Raw genomic sequence first — 23649 nt, 5'->3', positions numbered from 1 at the left:
TTCATGCATTTCTATGGTAACACAGTTAACCATGCTTTTCTTGTGAACGATAATGTGTCCAGGAGCTTTGAATTAATGTTAATGGAGGTACTTACTAAACATTAAAATGAATATTTCATAAGAGGGGAACTTTTTTTTTTTTTTTTGTAGCTCTTCATGTTCATGAGTATATTTTGTTTGTATATTTAACCTTAAAAAATGCTTCAACTTTTAAAAATATAATCTTAAAACACTTAAATTATAAGCTATGAAAACATATCTTTCAGAAAATTTGATACAGCCTAAAATATTTTATTTAGGCTGCATCAAAAAATATTCAAGCCTAAAATATTTATTTACGTTGAATTAAATTTTACTTTTTATTCAATTTTTAATCTGCCTTGATTTTCTTCGAATATGCGAAAATCTGATACAGCCTAAAATATTGATTTAGGCAGCATTAAAATTATAAACCTAAAATTTTGATTTAGACTATCAGAGAAATCTAAATATAGCTTAAGTCCTTCGTATTTAAATAAATTGGATAGGATCTAAATGTGAAAAGATTTTGGGGAATAAATTTTGATTAACTTGAAATAACTTTTCTAGTTGAATATGATTTAAATTCACGATCCAAATAACAACATTTATTGTTGGGTATACTTATTCTGAAAAATGAAAGAACTATGCTTTAAAAATATCTGAAATGTTTGCGTTTGTAGATCATGTAATAAGTCGATTGTAGGCGTTTTTAATTAGTTAAATTATTATATCAGAAAATTCATTTTTACGATCCAAATAACCATATTTATATCCACATTGAAGTTTTTCGTTTTGAAAATTACCCGAAAACATAACCTTTTTCTAATAGATGAAATCTTTTGTTAAATCACTTGATATATAAACACTTATATACACAAATATATCAATTTTTCCCTTCTTTTACTTTTTTTTTTATCGATCTTAGAAATTGTCCATGGTCGCCATCTATCGGCAATTATATTCATAATTTAAGATGGTTATATTAAACTATGGCTGGTGTCTCTTGATTCAGAAATACTTTTACCTCTATTGTACACATTTACAATTATATCTTTGCTACTATCTCGTTCTTCGTAATCCCATGAGTAAATGATAACTGAAGCTATGGCCACGATTACGTAAAAAGAAAACAGTAACAAAAGAAAAATATATATATAATTAAACATGCAACGATTATCTACTTTCTAGACATGATATGATCAGTGATATCTACACTTTGGAAACATTGGCTTATGGCAAAGAGAGAGAAGAGACCGGTGGCCAAATGGAGAGAAAGATAGACAGATAGAGAGAGTGAGAAACAGCATAATAAGACAATAATGCTTAAGAAACAAATATATACATTAAGATACGAATTTTCATGATGACGTATTAGCACCAAGAAAGTGCGTTTTAAACAAATCTCTCTCTTTCTCTCTATCTCTACACCCTTTTCGTATACTCTAGGTTCACCTGATTTAGCTAGGGTGGGAGCACCACTATTTGACGTATCCAAGGTCTAAGGATGACCGCCAGAGGTCACTTCTTTCCAGTTCACTGCAGTTCGTTTGTGCCTCGGCGTCACACATGAGAAAGAGGCAGCTGTTTGCTGTGAGGGGGGACGTGCCCCACGTGACTAGCTGGACTCAACGGCTTGAACGTCCTCGGATTATGTCCCTGGTGATCGGCAATTGTTCCCATCCCCGTGGCCACGCTGCCTACGCCACCCGCGACCACAACACCCGCTGTACCTCGTCGGCTGTTACGGAAACACAGGCGGCCATAGAAACGACGCCACGAGTCCAGAGTCTTGACGGACGAGATCCAAAAACCGGAGGTAATTCCTACTACCAGGCACATGAAGTATTTGAGCATGAACACGGAGTAGTCAGGTCGACGGTCAGGGGCGGTGCAAGGGCAGGTCACCCGACGGTCCCAATCATAGCGGAAGTGTTGCTCGTAGATGAAGCAGCCAATGACGATGGTGGCCGGCACGGTATACAATACGGAAAACACCCCAATTCGGATCATTAATTTCTCCAATTTGTCTGCTTTGGCTCTAGCCTGTTGTCGGATCACGTTACGAATACGGAAAAGGGCCACAAATCCCGCTAGAAGAAAAGACGTGCCGAGTAGGAGATAAACACACAGAGGGGCAATGACGAAACCACGGAGGTGGTCGACGTTCTGGTTTCCGACGGAACACACGCCGGCCACAGGATCGCCATCAACAGCCCCCATCGCCAGGATCGCTATAGATTTCACGGTGGGCACCAACCACGCCACCAAGTGGAAATATTGAGAATAACCCGCTATGGCTTCGTTACCCCATTTCAAACCCGCTGCTAGAAGCCACGTGAGTGTCAGAATGACCCACCAAAGAGAGCTGGCCATGCCAAAGAAGTAAACCAGCAAGAAGACTACAGTGCAGGCTGCAGGCCTACCTGATGTGTGATACCGTATGAATGGACCGTCGCAAGCAACGGCTTCGTGTCCTAGACCCAAGCGGACGAGGTATCCGATAGACAACATCAAGTAGCATCCAGACAGGAAGATAATAGGTCGCTCTGGATACCGGAAACGGGTCATGTCAATGAGAAAGGTGAGGACAGTTAGGCTAGCTGAGATGCAACACAACACCGCCCACAGGCCGATCCAGAAGGTGGCAAAAGTTCTTTCGTCTTTGGTGAAAAACGCTCCCCTGCAAGGTCGCATACAATTGGGAATCCCTCCCGTTTCGACTTTGTTGTAAAAGCGTCGGTCATCATTGTCCACCAGGCGGACCATGGGAAAACGACAGTCACACCCACATTCGCCCGTGTCTCCGAAGCCTAAGCCGGGCATTCCTGCCGGGATCCCAGGTGGATGATGACTGCCAGGAACCAAAAGATCAGGCCTTTCTCTTCCGCGATAAGGCCTCCCCCTATAAGTAGGACGCCTTTCTCTGTCGCGTCCATCTTTGACACGAGGATATAGAGACCCAATGTTCGAGTCCGGTTGTTCGGGAGGGGCACCTTCTTTGGCATCCATGCACAGTCTCTCCTGATCTCCGTATTTGGGCAAATCTTCACAGTTCATTCTTTCGGGCCAAGCAAATCCGTATTGTCTCATAATCGGAGCACATCCAGCTCGAGCTCTTTCACACACCGATCGACAGGCAGGTAAACGACCTTGATAGTCTTCGATGCAGATCGGGGCGTACATGGAACACAGGAAAAACCTTAAGTCATCCGAACATTGGATTTCTACCAATGGCCAAAACTGATGAACTTCTAAGCCAGCTTCTTCTTGAGTATCGTGATGGAACTGATTGGGCATTGACGTGTAATTATATCCTATCCCTCTACACATCGGAATTGTGATCTCTTCGCAGCGTTCTTTGGGATTAGCAGCTTTTGTCCCATTCCATCGAAGCGATAAGTAGAATATAAAATAGATGACGTATATCACACGTAGCTTTGCATCCATCTTGGAGTTCTTTTTTCTGCTTCACTTATGTTTCGAGATCACCTTAAATGCTAGCAATGACTTGCACCACATTGGTTTCATCGCCTTCTAGTGGGTGTACGGATGAACACTGAGGGGGGAGGGTGTGGGGGGTGAAAGACTTGGGAACACTAAAAGACAGGAGGGGGGAAAGATAGCGAAATAACGTCAACTTGACCTAACCTTTTCCACTTTTCGTGCAAACACATCGACTGTCGAATTTTAAACCGATGTCACCCTTGACTGCTCACAACTGCCGGGATCTACTCAATGGGGGTGTGTACGCCCCTGATTGAACCATTCACGACAGCCGTTACACATTCGCTGACTGCTGCCTTGTGCGACTTCCCTACTTGTCAGTGTTGCACTCATGCGCAATACGTTGAACGAAGACGTCACACGTTAATCAGCCAATGGCCACTCGTTACTTGAATGGTTCGGAGCTTTTGCTACTAGCCTTGTCATCGCTGTCTTTAGCATACATCTAACCTGTGAAAGAAAAAGAGAAAGATGTAATTAGCTTGCTATCTTTCTACTTGTATTGTTTATAAATATTAATTATTCATTAACAGGTACTTCCATCGAATAGATGATAAACTCAGCGGACAAAGATTGCTCGAAGAAAGAGTGTAAAGATTAATATAGCATGGTGACAAATCGAAGTGAGAAAGATGGAGCACGTAAAGATAATGATCGGAAGAGAAAAATATAGCGAGATAGCGATGACAAGACGAAATAAACAGAAAAAAAAAAGATAATTAGGGTGAGTGGAAAGAAAGACAGCAGGGAGAAAATGGATATTAATGAAATTAAAATGCAAAAATATAGCGAACAAAGTTGAAAAGAGAGAAAAAAGACAATGGAGAGAAAAACAAAAGAGAAAACTACTGAAATAATTATATTGTATACTGTTTATGCAATTTGGGTACAGTAGAGAGAGAGAGAAAGACTTCTGTGAGACAAAGACAAACCGCAAGATGGAGAAATAGATATTGAAAGAGAATTGAATAATTATACAGGTGAAAACTGTGCATCTTTTTGTTTTATATCTTGGTTTACGAAACATTGGAAAGTACGAATAGATTATAAAGAAAAGATGCATTAAACTAGACCATCGTTTCTCTAATAGTCTGATTTTGAAGAGTTCAGGAGTAATATCTTGCAGAGAACTAAAATATTCCGACACACACCCACTTATTCATTTATTTTAACCCTGCGGAGGTCGCGGCTGATCTGACAGATACATGCAAATTGTTTATATAAATATTCTTACACATATCCAGTGTATAGCTTGGAGGTCGTGAGTAGCAGCGCATGCATTTATTACGAATGATATTCCACACTGTTTATGCGATCAGTTTTGGTTTAACACGTGTTATGTTAAGGTGTGTGATATTTCATAGTAAATTGTATCTGAGAGATACCTCCTATGTCAGTATCAGTAGCGCACTCAAGATTTAAACTTTGGGGGGGGGGGGGAGGCCGAGTTGACTAGACGATTTGGGAATACACACTACGCATCGCATACAACCCATGACTGAGCATCTGCAATGATCGCTAATTGATAAGTAGTACAGAAAAAAAAATTTCAAAAGCTTTTTGAAAATTTTCTAGTGTTTTTTTCCCTTTTTCTTTGGGGGAGCCAGGTCCTTCTGTTCCCCCCCCCTCTGGGTGCGCTACTGGTCAGCATAGTATTGGTTTAGTTTTTATTTATTTATTTATTTACAGTTGAAAATGACTCGAAAAATATACCGATTGGATAATCCATCAGATGTTGAAAAGATTCAGCGATTTTGTTACTCGAGTCCGATGATGAGAATGACAGAGTCGAATGCGAAAGTGCAAGTGATATTTGATAGTAAATTGTATCTGAGAGATACCGCGAACTCCGATGCCAGTATAGTATTGGTTAGGAGTTGTTTTTTTTCTTTGTTCAATAATTTGTAGATTGTAACTGAAAATAAATAAACCACCATGTATTATATTATATTTGCAATCTTTTTTTTTATTTTAGCACATACTACAAATGAACGCGACCTACGCTACAATTTTTTTCGACCGTTGCCTCCGCAGAGTTAAGAAAAAAACAAGAGCCAGCTCTAAGCAGAAATGGCCTGCATATCATATGAAAGACCCATCATCTTTAAGTCCTTATAAGGACTGGCTTAAAGGGGCGAAGCAAGAATGCTTTTCATCTTCCCCGTTATCTGTAGAGGACAGTGTAAGGATAAGTTGTTATTGAGCCATTAAAGCTCTGATCATGGCAGGAGGGTAACAGCAATAACCGAGCCTCAGTTAGAACTTCATTGGCTAAAGCATTGTCATTCATTACCCTCCAAGAGTATGGTGTCATCGTCTACCATCATTTTTAAGAGGAACCATTGCACTATTACATAATCTTGTATCGCAAAAAATGAAAGGTGTGGGATGTTAGTTTTGAAAATATTATTCCTTCTCCCGTTAATTTCTCATTTAATGGCTTTTTTCTCATATTTCATTTATTTATATGTTTTATGAATAACTGATATCATGTCAGTCTTAATCAACAACAAACTAAAATAATTTATCACATGGGCGTTATTAATATTCGCTAACATAAAAATTGAAATGTTAAATCTTAATAAAATATGAAAATAAATGTAAACTATACAATATAATTATGTCCATTATTATTATGTAAATAATAATTATTATTTACGGTTTCGGGGAGGAAAAATTATTAATTTCAAACGAGTCTTGGATTTAAAGTTTCAGAAGTATGGAAGAAAACAATTTCTCTTCCATTTTTGTTCTTATAGTTCTTCAAAGAAATACGTTCATTTCTTCGAAGTATCAGCTCAAAATCCCTCTTCCTGTACAAAATCTCAAGTAAATACATTACCCCCCCCCCCAACTAACCCCTTCCCATTTACCGCCGGGGTAGTCCCTTTAATACAGGAAGTAATGATAAGAGCAAGCGAGTTGGTGCCTTCCCTTGCAAGACGTCATGTTTGTATGCGACTCCTCGGAGGAAACGAGGTATTCGCCGCTTCTAAGATACCGGGAAATTGAATCATTAGAACGAATGTGAATTATTAATACGTAGCCACGTACACATATTTCAGATATATGTGTATGTAGGCGCGTGCACTTGCGCACTAGAATCCTACTACTACCATCGATACGAGGGTATCTCACCATTAAGCGAAATTCTCTTATTAGATGTGTTGTACGTCTCGGGAGGATGCTGTTGTTTGCATTTGTACCTGTGTGTGCTCTTGACAAGATCGTTTCTCCCCCATTCTTCATAATACATCCGCATCTCTTCCCTTTTGTGTCTGTTTCAGCTGTTGCATTGAACCTGTTATATCATACTCACCCTCCCCTGCAAACACACACACACGCATGCATGCTTTAGCCTCCAACATTTGTGTTATTAGGGCTGTTAGATATGGAACTACCATTCAATGGAATTGTACAGGCGAACCCTATTATTGTTTAGAAATCGACTAAAATTTCTCCGAAAATTATTTTCGATTTGATCTTTTTGTAAAGAAAAAAATTAACTACCTCAAATATACTATGAAATTAAATTAATAAAGTTTTAATTAAATATAGGTCATGTGGCTTACAAAAACATTTTTATATTTATTTTATATTTATACTAGACTTCAATTAAAATTCCGAAGATTTTTATATATAATTAGTATTTATAAAATTTTTAAAAAGGTGTGTAAGTGATTTTCATAAATATTTAAAAATGAATTATTTTAATAAATATTATTATTATTATTTATAGAAATAATTTAAATATATTTTTTGACAGTTAAAATTAGGCATTACTGTTTATGCAGAACACTTTAGATCTCTACCCTTTCGAATATAAGTTTGTAATACTAAATACGGGATTTTAAATTCGAATTCCACTGTATGTTAGTAAAATACTTAATAAATACAGAAACTCCTAAAATGAATTTAACACTGGATTATATTGGAGCCCGATTAACATGATGAAGTAAGATGGAGAAGCAGTTACTATAGCAACGGGGAAAAAAAAAAGTGCATTATCATTGCAATTGTTGACCGTATCCTTTCGAAATAAGCGTTGAGTTGTAATAGAAAAGGAGGGTTGCAGCCCACACCTGATAACGAATACAGGCCTTACGCACACATCACCAAACTTCGGAGGGGGGGGGAATAGAAAGGGGGGAAAGGAACAAGAGTTATGTCTCTCCCGCAATTCACTCCGCGATACAGACGCTTTGAATGATGTCTGGGGAAAAGGTAACCGGAGATTTTAACGCCTCCCGCTAGCATTAGACAAGGCACAGTGAAAAGGATTGATTGCATGTTATTTCCAAGCCAAATGGGCAGAGTCGACTATAAAGATGGCAGTCCGTTGCAATAAATGGTCGGATTTGGTTTCTTCCACATTGGCAGCTCAAGTTCCGTGTGAAGTATGGAGTGAGGGGGTAACCACACGAATGGGTTGCAACGAATCCCCCCCCTTCCTCCGCGCTAAAACATATTTCTAAAGGTGCTTTATGGTGATCGGAGTTCAAATAATAACGTACAGCTAATTAAATGTTCCTAGGATTGCTTTTCGGAGGACTGTTAATGTCAACAAACTGCTTCTGGAGGTCAAATTATGACTGCAAATAAACATGGAGCAATGGCTTCCTTAGAACTAAGGAACTACGCTATGCAAACAAACGTGCAAGTCCATCTATAAACACAGCTATCCATCCATGAATTTTCCGGGTTATTTTGGACGTCCCGCTCTTCAGTTTCGAAACATCTGAGAGTGTACTTCTTAATAATGTAGCCAGAGAAAAGCCCACCAACGTGGTTCTGCCAGGCAGACTTTACCTTAGTGGAAATCTCGTGAATACTGTGAAACTTGGACCTAGAGTATGGCAATGAGCATGCAATGTACTTATCACATGAGTAAAAAAAAAATAAAATAATTGGAATTTATCTTGTAACGAAGCGTTAAGTATTGAGTATCATTTATTAAGTAAGGTTTGCCTCTGCTACGCCGCCAATTTTCCTAATAAAAATGAGTGCTGGCCATTCTTTATTCTAGGTTTATGATGCGGTCCCTTTTTTGTGGTGTTTCTGGAATGATATCGATTGCATCAGGTGGTTCGTATAACTCTACTTTGCTTGTCTAAGTTAGAACTTGAAATCGAACTAAGAACACCGGTTTAGAGCACTCGTTGTTGGCCATTGTGGTTGAAATGTAAATCTGTGATGGCCCAATCCCATTGGGGAAAAACATTCCTTAGATGATATGGGAAAACATTAGTTCGCTGATATTGCTGACAATATCGAATGCGATCTTTAATGCTATAACCGAAATAACTGCAAGGAATTTCATTTATCTGACTCCATGCAATCTTGCGCTTCCAATGATACCGTATGGCCAAAAAAAAAAAAAAGATTACACTCTCTTATAACGTAAATTTAGAAGACAGTGTCGAGATCTACAACGACCGTTCTACTTATACTCTATTTTATGTCTTATAAAACTTTTATATTTTGTATCAGATTCTAGAAATACTAAGATACTTTTCTTAATGTGAGTGATTAGAATTATATAATCAAAGCCTCAGTTTCAAACAAACTCGAATAAAAAGACTCTAAGACACAAGAATATGTAAGGAGGATTTCAAATAGGAAGTGATCACCATTTAATTTTGAGCAAATTTTAAGAGCAAGTTTTGAGAAAGTTTTAACAAAGAATCAGAAGGCAAACGGCTTCGAGTAGTCAAATATAGACTCAAATTTACAAATATTCGCGAAAAAATAAATTACAAGTGCATTCACTTCAACGGTTGTAGAAGACAGATTGGATTTAAAGTTTGGAACATCCTTCCCACAGAACTGAACTTGGTTCCATCTCACGCTTCTGGTTATTTCTTAAACTGGCACATTTCAAGAGTATTCATTTTAAGAATGACAAAAGTTAATGCAGAGATAAGAAAAGTGAAAATAATCCGAAGGGCTTCACCACGATGGCTGTGAAAAATATATTACGCGGTGGAGAAAGAGAGAGAAAAATAGTATGAAAATGAGGTGGAGACCTGACACTATCTTTTCTTTGTCTTCGTTTTTTTTTTTTTTTTTTTTTTTCCCAATAATTTATCTCTTTTGGGTGCGGAGCTAACAATAGAAAGAGTATTTTTGGAATACCCTGATAGAAAGTTCTTGACTAGTAAGTCATACGCTCTAAGAAAATATAGAGAAAATTGTATGAAAGCTAAGTCACGTGTGACAGCAGATAAACAGTCATGCGAAATTAGGAAATAACATAAAAGATGCAGTAAAGATGGTAAATTTTTTTTTTTTTTTTTTTTTAGAAATAGAGTAAAAAGTGCAGCAAAAATGAATCGTAGATGATAAAGGTGGGAAAAAACCCTACTCCAGTTGGCTTGGAGTAATTCCAAAATTTAATAAATGCGGTAACGAAGGATAAAACAGAAAATATTCAAGGAATGCAATCAGTACACATCTGATAGAAAATGCTATCAGAATGAAATATGGAAAGGCAATTGAAATTGAAGTAAATGATATTAACCTGGGGTATCTTGGTTATAAAAGCTTTGCAGTGGACACTGTGCTATCGGAAAGGCTTTATCACACATGGTTCGAATCTGAGATGATCGTAGTATACAGATTTTTCACTAACCAGGGAGTTGAATCAAGCTACGAGAAAATGTGAACATGTTTATGTAAATGTTTATTCGGAATTCCCAATCTTTTATGAAGAAAATCATCCGTTATCCCTAAATGGCCTTTTTTTATGTTTATCTGATGCACTGCAAATTCTTTTTTTTTTTTTTTTTTTTAAACCAACAGTAATCTGCCATCACGTTGATGTTTTCCTTGGTATCTCATTTTTCCATGTCTTTTATATCCTGGCGAAATCTTTCCCTCAAATTTCTTTACCAACACTCTCAGAGAAATACTCTAAATAAGACAGAAAAAAAAAAAAAAAAAAGAGGACCTTGAAGGTTCACTTTCAAATTTGCGCACATATTTTCAGCTGATCTTTTGAAATAAAGATGTTTTTCTTAAGAAATTTCGTTATTATATTTTTTAAACGGTGAATGTTTGCTGTTATTGTTTTTAAATTGACCTGTGCCAAGAAATTATATTCTTGGTTTAATCCTTTATCCAAATATAAGCAAACATAGTTTGGACTCGAAGTATCTTCACGACTAGGCTACTTGCAAATAGAAGCTGATGAGACCTGAATAGTTGTTTGAAACAGGTGTAGGTAGTAACATCTTCCCATAATGCATAGCACTATACGCATCCGAAAGGGCGTGTGCTTTGCATTATGGGATACTGAGGCAATTGATGCGCGAAGCCAGCAGCCTCTATCTATAAGTGACCTAGTCGTGAAGATACTTCACGCGCAAACTATGTCTGCTTACACTTGGATAAAAGATTAAACCAAGAATATAATTTAAATTAAGGTTTAATTTAATTCGTAATCAAGGGAAAAACCTTTTGTAATACATGTTTGGACTTTGAGTGTGGTTCTTCAGACCGTTCCTTCAAATCTGCAGTGTTAATGTTCTTACGTGTGCCCACACAAAAATGACTTCTTTGAGCTCGAAAGACTTGGAAATTGTAGCAAAGATACTTTCACAGGGATCATTTAATTTATTTCTGTGTAAATTTTCGAGATTCTCTATGCATTTATTAAGTGACTTTGGAGACATTGTCATATGTAGCGCCTATGGATCTATAGGCCTTATAGTAGATAGAAGATCTGGATTGAAAATGCTCTATTTACTTAGTGTTATTATGTCGGCCAAGCAAAAATAGTAATGTTTGTCTGTTCCATGAGATTTTTTGTTCGAATTCATTACCTGAGTTGGAAAATACAGGTGCTGCGAACTTTGTGCTTCCAGCGGTTTATCTAAACCTACAAATTTCGAGGAAAGTAAGCAAAATACACATTTTTCACTGCCCTCCTCGAAACTACCACACACACACACACACACACACATCACAAAACGTGTCTGAACTATTTACACAAGCTGAAATAAAATATAACTGAATATTTAAACGCATGAAATAAAATAAAATAAAAACGTGCTCAGACTGACACGTCCCAGTCACGCCACCTATCGTTTTCATTTCTCATTAAGCGTGGAATGTTCTATTATAGACATACTAGGATACTTCTATAATACAAAATAAATAAATAAAACATTATGTTAACGATTTTATTCTGTTATATAAAAGTTTACGATATTATATGGACAATCTGTACGTGAAAAGATCAAATAATTTTTCGTGATCACAGCTAAAACCATCATTTTGACCATCCAGGGCATTCTGGATAAATGGACTCCATTTATATACAGGAAATTGAAGTTTACTATACATAAATGGTCTAAAAAATATCGACATTATTTTTGCAATGTACACATTTCAGAAAGAATTGTTTTAACGCATGCGCGTAAACCCACATCGTATTATACAGGACTTTCAAAACCCGATCTGATAGGGTGGTTCTCTTTATTCCCAGAACCATTGTTAGGGTATATTGAGAATGGTTAAACTCACTTCAAGAAGAATCACGCTTACAAAATCAAGCTCGTACATGTACGATGTTGGCTTAAATCGTTTTCATTAGGTTCATCCGATCGGCGCCAAAAAAAAAGAAAAAAAAGTCAATGGTGTTTTATATGTTCAATTCAACGTTGATACAGAACATAAAAGCTTCGTCATATTTATACAGGGCTGAAGTTTACTAAACTAATTCAGTGCTGAAGACACAAATCAAGGATGTTATACGGACTTGAATAAAAAAAAATATTTTTCATACTTTCACTCGGATAAACAATAAATTATTTGGGAACATTTGCCTTGCCTTAAGTATTGCCCTCCTCTTTCTAGATTGAATTTGGTTATCTAAAAAAAAAAAAAAAAAAAAAAAAAAACAGAAAGAAAAAATAATGTTCATATCTAGAAAAAACTTTCTGAATGTTTTCTGCGTCATCATCTGCACCTAATCTTCATTGCAAATTCAAATTTCATTTTGTTAAGTGTTTACTTTTAATTTAATAAATTAAAAGCCTTTTCATGGTTGAATTAAAAAAAGAAATTTACCATCACTTATAATTTCAGGCTGCTGTAGTGATACCCAGCGTAGCTAATATGCCTTGAAATCTTGTAAATATAGAAAGGGATTCGCGAGCTTAGTGGGGGGGGGGGGTAAAACGAAAGCTATAAAGGCCACTCGAAAGCTCCTCATTAAAAGCTTTTTAAGGGGGAAAGGAGAGACAAAACTGTGGTTACTCTACTGAGCTGGATTTTTTTTCGTTTGCTAATGTTTTATTTGGCTGTCAGACCTTTTTAACATAAAAGCATAATTTACATTTCAAATCACAATGGAGAAAGTCATGCGTCTAAAGCATATAGCTATTTTCTAATGCAAATCAAGTCTAGACAGCGATAACAATATCGAAATATCTGAATATGCAGATGCAAATTAGATCTATCTTCGGACCAAACGGAAGCAACTGGTTGGTCACACTCGTCGAAAATGTTATTCATTCACGTTTCGTTGCTTTTTACTTTTAGATATTAATACTTGTTAATCAGTAGGATTATGTTATCGTTTATCCTTCTCAAAATAGATGAATTTTTAAATCGCTGAGGCACACGTCCCATCTTGAAAAAGAAAGGAGGTTGTCCTATGTCATATAACTCAAAAATGAAAACGAATCTCAGAAGCGAGCGCTACCTATCGGTTAACGGATGAATTATCGGACATTTTTGTAACGATATCTACTTTATCTATATAAATACAGAAATGTAGTCAAATGACATGACTTGGATGGTGAACCATTACGTTCTTCCTACTCGGGTGAGCACTTAAATAGGAAAGGGGGGAATAAACAAAAATATTTTCTTTTATAACTTTTTTAAACTTTCAAAAGGAAAACGTTTTGATCAAGAACTTAAGAAAAAAAATCCTCATGAGTTTCTCTCGTATTGCACTACTTAAAAGACACGAACTCTGTTGCACATGAGCCAGTAGCCTTATTTTAATGTCCTTCATTGGTCTGTAGTTCATAATACTGCGTTTTTCTTATCTTTTGGAACTTAAAAAGTTTTAAAGGCAAATCCTAGTCGGTATAATAGTAATGATGAATATGTATTATCTTTTCGTTTAATGATCGTCGTTGTCAAGTTGAAATCTTTTAATCTTTCTTTATTAAAAACAACAACATTAGTATTACTGTTCTGCATATCCATGGAGATGCAGTCTTGAACACAGATTTACGCCACTCCATTCTTACAATATCGAAACTATCAACTTCACTCCACCTGTAGGTGTGTTCACAAACTTACTTCTTGGCAAAAGAAGTTCAGTTTTAGAAAAACTTTAGCCATGTAACTACCTAAAAAGTCAATTAAAAAGTTCTCTCTCTCTCTCTCTCTCTCTCACACACACACACACACACACAACACACTGACATATACACTGCCACATAAGAGAAGTGGTTGCTATGGAAACATTACGTTCTATCATAGCTGACAAACAAATGAAACAAAACAATTTTATTCTATTCAGTTATTCCAATAATAGTTTTAAGACACTGAATGGACGTTAGCAGTAATTATACAAAAGGAGGCGACTTATTTACCTTTTTCTCTATAGTTTTTTTAACCGTTTTGTATTCTTCCCTCGAGGGAACTTTCTCAAGAACAAGAAGAAGAACCCACCCAAGTTTTGCCTCCCATTCTAAACAATAAACGAAGTTCAAAGGTTGCGAATAATATCAATACCAATCCCAAAACGATGAAAGTACGCTCCCTTTCCCCCCCCTGTCTCCTGTTTTTTTTATTTATTTTTTTATTTTTAAAGTCTTGCCAGCTTATTTCGGAAAGCGATTTCTTTTTACTCGCGCAGCTGACAGCTCTCTGTAGTCATATATTACAGCGTGGGGTCTTCCCTCCGCTTCGTTCTCCCCTCTCTCTCCCCCCCCCCCTGCTTTTATGGCCGCGATGATCTGGATCTGCGAGACAAGACATCTTTTCAGAGTATACGCTGGGTCGTCGACGCTCGTTACACGATGACTCTATTGTGCAGACACAGAGCACGTGCCGTGTAATTACCGACGGGAAAAGGTAATAACAGGTTGTTCGAAGTTGCTGTGTCTTGCGTCAGTGAAAACCATTTCGTTCGCCAGAACATTGGTGCTCTGTAATGGCCTACTACCTTTTCGAACCAAAGTGATGGTTTTTCGCATCTGCCCCCCCCCCCCTTCCCATCTTTAGTTGCGCTGTAAATGATCACCCTCCCTTCCTTCTTCTCCCCCCCCCACTACCACTTCATAGGTGTCCTAGTTCAAACAGAATTGTATTTCTGTAACTTTACTTTCCCTTGGTGTCATATGAACGTTAAATGCTGTTTGGATCCATTTCCGTCCCGAATTGCTTTTGCTTCGTACAATTAACCGTACTTAGAATTCTTAGCTCAAAAGACTTCCACGAACTTTTAACCAGGTTTGTAATGCACAAAGGAATTCTAAGTATAACGAACAGGTGTTGATGTAAACTCTCTAGGAGACCATTAACCCCTGATGCGATAAACTCTTGACCCTTCCCTCCCTCACCTTATGTTTCCTTAAGCAACGACTCAGTTTCTCTAGTAAAAGGCATGACTTGAACGACCTTGGGAGATTTATAAATGCATGTAACGTATTTAACTTTTTTTTTGAAGGAAAATAAATTTGAAGCATGAAAATTAAATGTGGAACAAATGAAATATCATTTCATTTTAGTAAAATTACTAATAATAGTGACTTGATAATATGAAAGATGTTCTATAAATTTTATTAATTCCTATCGGAATCGAAACTATTTAGCCGTTATTCGGTTTTAGGCAATTTTTAGAAAAACTTATAAATCAACGCATATTTTCTCCATAAGCGCATATTATAGTTCTGAAATCGTCCGTAGCTTTCACTCAGACTTATTTTTATGAAGTAATTAATTTCATCACATTGTAAATGATAATAACAAATAAAAAAGTAAAAATTAGACATACCTATATGGAATAGAATTATTTTTATTTCCTTCTATAAAATGTTGCCCGAATTATTAATTATAAACCAAACTGATCATTTTAAATTAAATAGAAAAATAGATCATTTTAAAATTAAATAGAAAGCAAATATTGACACCATAAAATCCATATAGAAAAAAAAAAGAAAAAAAAATTAATTCCTAAACTATCTTGAAATCTGCATAAATTCATAATGTAAAACAAGAAAACAATTACTGGATCTAAGTGAATTTAAAAGCCGTTGGTTAAGATGGGCAGAGAAGTCGGTAAAGCATTCAGAGTAATCTTAAAATTAACCCTATAATTTCAGTGCAGTGGGGAAAAGAAAAAAGAAAAAAGTGACGCTTTAGATATAATTAGGATTAAATTCACGGTTTTCCGGTAATTTAGAGAGATATCTAGTGTTTATTTTTATTTATTTATTTTTATTGCCAATGTATTAGATCAATAATGATTTTACGTGACAATGAGAAATTTCCTAACAAAAATTTAATATTAATAGGAAGGTTGTTACCTAAAATTGAAATGTATAAATAAAAGTTTTATACTTTGTTTATAATAAAATATTTATACTCAAAACAGTTATTAAAACTGCTAAAGAAATTTTAATTTTTTTTTAAATATTCTATAAAAATATATATTTTAGTAAAGACACTTAATAAATATATGAATAAATTCATTATATAAAAAAAGAAAGGCAAACTTGTTCTTGAGAGCAAATTATTTTTTTTTTGGTTAGTAATTTTTTCACTTAGCACGTAATAATAAGGGGGGTAAGAGCAGCAATATTTGGCATACTGTAGCTTTTCAGAGACCTAGAAATACAATTTCCACTCTTCTCTTCCCTACGAGGGAAATAAAACGATTTATGTACAGTCTGCGGTTAACAAAGGGGGGGTGGTCAACAGTTTGAAGAGTTCAATTTTTAAGGACAAAGGACAAAACCAATACACAAGCTAACTTTTTTGAAAATTAGCTGCTTCTAATACTGAAAAAAAAAGCATAAATAAAAAAAGCTGTTTGAAATAACAAGTAGTACAAAGTCAACAAGATATTTTTAAATAAAATAAGCATAAATTTAGGCTGCAAGAATAAGTTCATTTTTTAGGGTGTGAAAAGATGACTATTCCTGATTAACAATAGGGATGTCATGTAGAGCATCTTGATATCAGTTCTATTTCATAACAAGCTACACAAGATTGAGTTTTTAAAAGAGATATGGTGCTGATTCCTTTAAAAAAATATCATAATCCTCTTACATGATGTGTACTATCTAGTACTATAGTGTTCTCAGATTTTTAATATCTAAATCTAATATTTTAATGAAAACTATGAAAACTATTAGAATAATTGATGATTATGTAAATATGATGCAAAATACCTAAACAATAAATTAATATGTAAATACACCATTAAAAATTTTGTATGTAGATGTTTAATATAAATAATGAAAATTTTTTGGTTGTACATAAGAAAATTTGCAATTTGTAAGAAAATTTCGTAATTTCTAAAAAAATATTTACCTAGAAAATAATTTTGTACTTTCTAACAAAGAATTTTTATTAACATTTTCGTATTCTTTATTTTCCCGATGAACTAACTGACGGAATCAGAATTTTACTTTTAACAGTATTGTGGGAATTTAACTTTTAACCGTCGCAACGCTATTTAAGAACATTTAAACTGGAAGAGAATTTATTCCTATCAATTTTGTTATTTAAAATAAATGAGAATGAATGTCTTTCTACTACCAAGTTGGAAGCAATGTTAATACGACTGTTCAATAATGCCGCATGCAGACGTAATACCGCTAGCCATCGCCAACCGCTACCTGTTTCGTATTTCCATTCACAAATTCATTAGCAAATAGCATCCCAAAGCTTACCTGAAAGATATTGCATTAAGATGACGAAGAGAGAGAAAGACACCTCCAGCAACAGACGCCGATATTAATACGTTACAATCCAACACTGATAATCATGCAACCACCAACCAAAGCAAACTCATCTCCGTTATAACACAGGCCAACTGGAGCGAACGCACGCACACACTGAACATTACCTCGAGAACACCCAACTGACGTCGTTACTGCATGGATAGCGAGAAAAGAGAGTCTAAGCGGTCATGTGACGACAGGGAAGCTAAGAGAGTGAGGGGGGGGATGAGAAAGAGATGAGAGAGAAAGGATAAGGAGTGGAAATAAATTGTATTTTCCGTAAAGCCAGAAATAGATTCAACTTCTGGGCACTAGGATACGTTTCGACACCTTTGGTTGCGATGGAGAGGTTAGGACCAGTGCCCAATTGTCATGAAGAGTTTCAACTCCTTGAAGGGGTGGGGTAGGGGGGGGAAGAATGTTGGTACGAGTGAGGGGACCAAAATAGAACTGTCAAGCTTGTCAAACGGTGTAGGCCCCCAGAAAAATCTTTTGTTGATTTAACCAATTGCCACTGGCTCTTCACTGACAACCATAAAAGGGGCATTCTCGCCTGCCCAGTGTGAAGCCCAGCGAACGCACAATAGGCCAACTGAAGCGGGGTGAACTAGTGCCAATACCACCAGGGGGTGCGTAGCTTCTTGTCTCTCCCCGCTGCCCCACCTGGAACAGTCACCATTGCTTAAAATCTTCACCCACCCTCTCTCCCCCTACTCTTTTCGTGGGGATGTTTACCAACGTACCGTAGAAGCATTTCTTGGCAGTTTGCCAAGCGCGAAAACCCTTTTCTATTGGTATAATAAGGGGATCCGCCTTCCCTAATTGAATCTTAGACATGGTCGCGTAGCAATGTAAATCTATGTATTGTTTGCCTTATCGGCCTCCGGCTGTTCTACTTTCTTGCCAGTCCATCAAGTTTTTGTGGTGAATACACATGGGGGGGCTACCTTATTCATACCACATCCTCATCATTGATGGTTCAAGAAGTGACAGGTGTGCTTGTTAAACGTGCTAGGTTAGATTATCCGTTTATGTACTGAAAATCTTATTGTTTGGTTGGTTAAGTATTCGGAAAAGCAGCGCCATCTTTCTTTCATTTTTGATAAACAGTTTTGGCTCTTGTCTTTAAATGCGGATTTATTACTATTGTTAGAGATCGGTGGCCTTTTTATTCTCCTTTCATTAATGTCGGATTTTGATATCTTTGCCATATGCAACTGTCTTTTGTTTGTTATTATATATTTTGTTAAATTTTCTCAAAGAAATTATATTTTGGCAACCGAATTCATAGTATAATGTTTATATAACTGAAGAGTATAGCCCAACTCCTCAATTGGGCATAATTAAGATAATAAAATGGAGGATATTATAGATCCAGCTATATTTTATAGCCAAATATGTATATAAAAAAAATTAAGAAGGGTTTTGAAAATTTCGAAACAGCTGTCTTGCCAGAAGCACTGAAGAAAGCGAACATACGGGTTCCTGGATAGAGCTAATTGTTATTTAAGTATTGTATGTCAAAGCAACTCCGATCAAGAAGATTATATTCTCGTATTTTTTCGAAACACTTTTTAAGCAGTTTTCTATATTTTGCTATAAAATATGGCTGGATCTATAATATTCTTCATTTTAATAATGTTTGTACTTTATTTGATTAAAAAATAAATAAAGAAAAACCTACCATGCCAAAGTGTTTTTCTCTGGAAACAATTTTTTCAGAAAATTGTGAATTTATCGAATTGGAGACAGCAAATTAACATATTTAAAAAATCTTAAGCCCACTTAAAAAGTTCAGAAACTGTTAAATGCAGGCAGAATCCATTAGTTCATTTACGATTTCCAAATAAGGCAGTATGGTTATTCAGGATCACGCCGAAGGACTAAGGCCATGAGGCAAGTATATTCTCTCTCTCTCTCATTCCTTTCTCTTTTTTTATGCGAATACCACACACGATCCTATCCTCTTAGCCAACCATGGGTTAAAGGATTAGTTAATCCGTAAACCCTGCTCTAGAGACCAAAGAAACCCAACATCAAACTTTTTTCTTGCCAATTCAGACCTTCAATAAATATAGATTGTCTCACATCTACCGTATTAATAAAGATCCATGCCATAGGGGGATGTGAGCCTACGGTATGTTGGTCATCAAACTGGTGATCTGTCTGCTATTCATATTTTAGTTTTAATTTTAAACTCAGTTTTAACATTTTTGACTGAAAGTGGTGCAAGAAAAAAAAAAAAGATCATAAACACAATATAGTTTACGAGACAGCACGATTTCACACAGATTATCCAACTTTTTTCCGTAGCATGCAATGTTAAAGGTGAATCCTTAAATCAAGAGGAGGGGGGTTTCTGGTACATCAACGGAATCTATGTAGGGACCTCTTTGTAAGAGAAATTGAAACTCGTGTAAGACATTATAACTCACCTCCGCAAGATATATGGAGATGTCGCATGTAAGGCTTAGAAAGTGGATACGGGATAAATGTCGACGAAGTGGTCTGAAGTTTGTACGGACACTCTACGATCGGTTTAACAGTAATCTGAGCACATTGACACTACTCTAATCCGATAACCCTTACAGTAATTTATGTTGGGTTGTCTGGCAGCTGACCAACATCAGCACTTGTACGACAGTGGAATAAAAAAAAAGTCTCTACTTAAAAAAAAAAAAAAGCTATAAAACTCGTGCAGTGCATTTTATCCTTATTATAAGGACATAAAGAATGCCACACATTAAAAGATAAGTAGTGACAAGCAACAATGTGTGACTGTTTCTAATAAATAGTTATTCTGAGTGCCTATGTTTATGGTGCTAGTTTATAATGACAGAAGTCAAATAATACGCGTAAACCTTTGACATACTTAGAAATCATGTCTTCCTCTTTGAAAAGTCAATAAGAAACTCGGAAACAAAGACACGGAAATCAAAAAAGAGAAGGAGAAAGAAAGAAAATGTCTGAAAACAAGGTTTACAAAAGAAATGTCACCGACGACCCAACTATGCTTTGTATGCCACACCGGATAGAGCTGAGCCTTGAGTGCATGCGTTAGCTTATTCTGTGGAAAAGACATTGGAGAAAAATGACAGTGCCCAGACGTGTTGATGAGTTTGGCTGGTAGCGTCGAAGGCAGTTTAAATGAGCTTCGATTCTTTAGTTCTGCTCCGAGGATATGGAATGGACTAGGCTATTGATGACATCCACATTTGCAGTTACTGTTTTTTTTTCCCTCATGGCTGATCAACCTTCTCAAGTCTCCTGTATTCTCGTGCTTAAAAATCACATTTACTTGTATGAATTAATTCCAAAATAAAGTTGTTGGATTTATTTTAAATATCTACAGAAAAAGAATATAAGATGGATTTTTTAATATAATATACTGGAGATTACTTAGCGAGATTGCTTCATACATGCGTGATTGGTCAGGAGCGCATCTCTGAAATTGAAATGTGCTAACATTTGTATCATTACATAGTTTGTAACCCGGATGAACTTTTGCTTTTTTTGGGTTATCCATATGGCGCATTTTATATAATTTTGAAATTGCAGTCAGAAATTTAACTAACAAAATCTGAATTTGGATAAAAGAAATTAATTTTTAAAATTCAATTTATAATCACATTTTAAACTGCTAATATTTTTATCTATGTTAATAAGTAATAGATAAATTAGTGGCACACTTTTATACTTAAAAAGAAAAGTTTTGTTTATAAAACTGAGCTGACGTACTGTTTCCATGGCAACGGTAAGTTCCGTTTATGAGTCTCTTGACTCATAAACGGAACCTGCAGCTGAGTAAGAAGCTTTTCACAAACTCCAAATATACTGCATTTACATCCAATTTAACGCTCCAAATATTCTTTTCAATTATAAAAAAAGTGAAAAAATGAAACTACTGATATTATTTGCTTAATATGTTTTTAAAAGCTAGTTTATTAATTAAACAAAATATATAAATTAATACACCTTTTTTTTATGAAGATGAGATTTCTTCATATAATTCATGGCATCGGAAATGCGAGTATATAACTGTTATGTATATATTGTCACTATTATATAACTGTTGTGTATGCATGTGTATATTTACTAACTGGGTTGTTTATTATATTATATTATATTATTTTATACTCAGGAAAGAAAACTCTTCCTTTAATTTAATTTAATTTAGGTATTCTTCAAAATGAGCCTAACAGAGTTCTTCCCATTGTAAATGGGATTTGAACCCAAGTCTCTTCCCTAACAAGTGACGTCTCGTTCGATGACGGACTTTCATCTACCACTACCTCAAATGTAAATCGATATGTAAGACTATACTGTTTACGTTTGTTAACACATGCATGAGAACCTCCACGAAGACAATAATCACCAGATTTGAGCAAAAAAAAAAAAAAACTAAATGGATTTTTTTCCCGCGCAATATCAATATTTATTTATTTATTTTTGTTTAAAGAAAAAAAACACACATTTTTCGTCTCTAATTAGACTAGAAATATCACTAGGATTCATTGAATGATATAAATACGACGCCAAATGAAATGCAGCATTGCTTTCATTTACTGAAGAATAAAAACAGTTTACAAGTCGTTGGTCTCAAAACAAAGCACGTCTGTTTTAAGGAAAAATCCATTATAGCGAGAGTTCACAGACGGGGTGGGGGATAATTTTTTGAAGAATGCTTTCTGTGTAAACCAGTAAACACGTGAAAAGATATAATTTTCTTCAAACAATAAAAATTAAGTTTCTTTCATACTATCATTTTAGACAAATCGCAATCATTTGCATTTAAACAGTGTATATAATTTATGAGAATTTACAGCCGATTCTTGAAAGGGGGAAAAAAATTATGCCAGTTAAATAACTGCTATAATTCATACTTACAGTGCACACTGGAACAAACATGGCATCTTTAAATGATGTAGGGGAAAAAAAGAGGAAAAAAAACTTATATCACCACACTGTGTCTCTATTCCATTCGCTGTTTATTATTATTATTATTATTATTATTATTATTATTATTATTATTATTATTATTATTATTATTATTGCATGCTTTATACTAAAGAAATAAAAGATGCTTTACAACGTATCGCATGAATTAAAAATAGAAAAATCAACCACCGAAGAAAAATCGCAGAATATAAATTCCGTTGCGCAGGATGTACAAATGCAAAGAACAAAACCGAAAATAGAGTAGAATTTAATAAATGAGAATGGTGAGGTTGTACATCATTTCATGTTGATTTCAACTAATCAACAATCAAGGCTGTAATTTGTGTTAGATGACTATGTTATATTCAATAGAGTAGCTACCGTATCGACTGAGATTATTGAAGCCTTGCTAAGACCCCCAACAAGAGTTCTTAACTAGCTCATCGAAAGTGTCTTGCTGCTGGAGGAGACAGAACAACGATGTTCTGTTTCTTCCAAAGAAAAAATAAATTAATTAATTTAAAAAAATACTGTATATTAGACTATAACAAATAAAAATAATTCAAGGTATTCCTGAGTCACCTTGCTGCATTTATTTGATACGATATATGCCCTGATTAACTTTGTTAACCAGGGTTTAATAATGTCTTCCATGTCTAATTAGTGTCGAAACATAACTTTTATTTAATAATAGTATTACACGGAAGAAAACTCAAATATTTGTTCTTACTTATTTGTCTATAAATATTAATTATCGTATTGGATTTGATTAAACTCATATGTTGAACACACAAAGCCTTTTTTCAAAAGAAAATATTCTTTCTCAATCCTACATTTTCGTTCTTTACTTTATAATATAATAATACCGGACAAAAGCACAAGTATTAGTACACGGAAAGCTTCGGAAACTACCGTTTAGAGATCTGGGACAAAAAGTAGTCGAAATTTTCATATATAAATTCGTATACGACCGAATATTAACAGACACATCCTCGGATAGATAAAATAAACAGGAGTACAAATACCAGTCAAACCACAGGGGATGTGCTTATTATTAGTTTATCGCTGTCCTCCAAAAGCAATTATCTCACTGCAGGCTTTCCCACTACTGCGGAACCCTGATGTGTACCGTAATCCGGATTTAAAGATAGACAGATATTGTCTAGATAGTAAGCTACATATACAAAACTCGGTAAGGGAGAAAGACATA

The 23649-nt window shown here is 35.4% G+C and overlaps 1 protein-coding gene across 2 annotated transcripts in view; it reads right to left on the bottom strand.

The window, feature by feature from the left end:
- Positions 1 to 236: 236 nt before the first annotated feature.
- Positions 237 to 23649, bottom strand: part of LOC150109463 (frizzled-5-like) — a 95358-nt gene continuing 71945 nt past the window's right edge. The window contains exons 1-2 of one of the 2 annotated variants that reach the window (XM_090408436.1): positions 17451 to 17577; positions 237 to 3975 (exon numbers count right to left, since the gene is read on the bottom strand). In XM_090408436.1, coding sequence (XP_090264562.1) covers positions 1582 to 3468 — 1887 coding nt within the window. In that variant the 5' untranslated portion in view covers positions 3469 to 3975; positions 17451 to 17577 and the 3' untranslated portion in view covers positions 237 to 1581. Of the gene's footprint in view, positions 3976 to 17450; positions 17578 to 23649 lie in introns of those variants that run through there. The other variant, XM_090408427.1, reaches the window with a different exon arrangement.

This window comes from Typopeltis vanoorti, chromosome 2 (genome assembly GCF_054136105.1).
Source record: "Typopeltis vanoorti isolate ZY-2024b chromosome 2, IOZ_Tvanoo_1.0, whole genome shotgun sequence".
In the NCBI taxonomy this organism is placed as follows: Eukaryota; Metazoa; Arthropoda; class Arachnida; order Uropygi; family Thelyphonidae; genus Typopeltis; species Typopeltis vanoorti.
The sequence above is the reverse complement of the archived record's forward strand: the minus strand, read 5'-3'. Positions and strand labels throughout refer to the sequence as shown.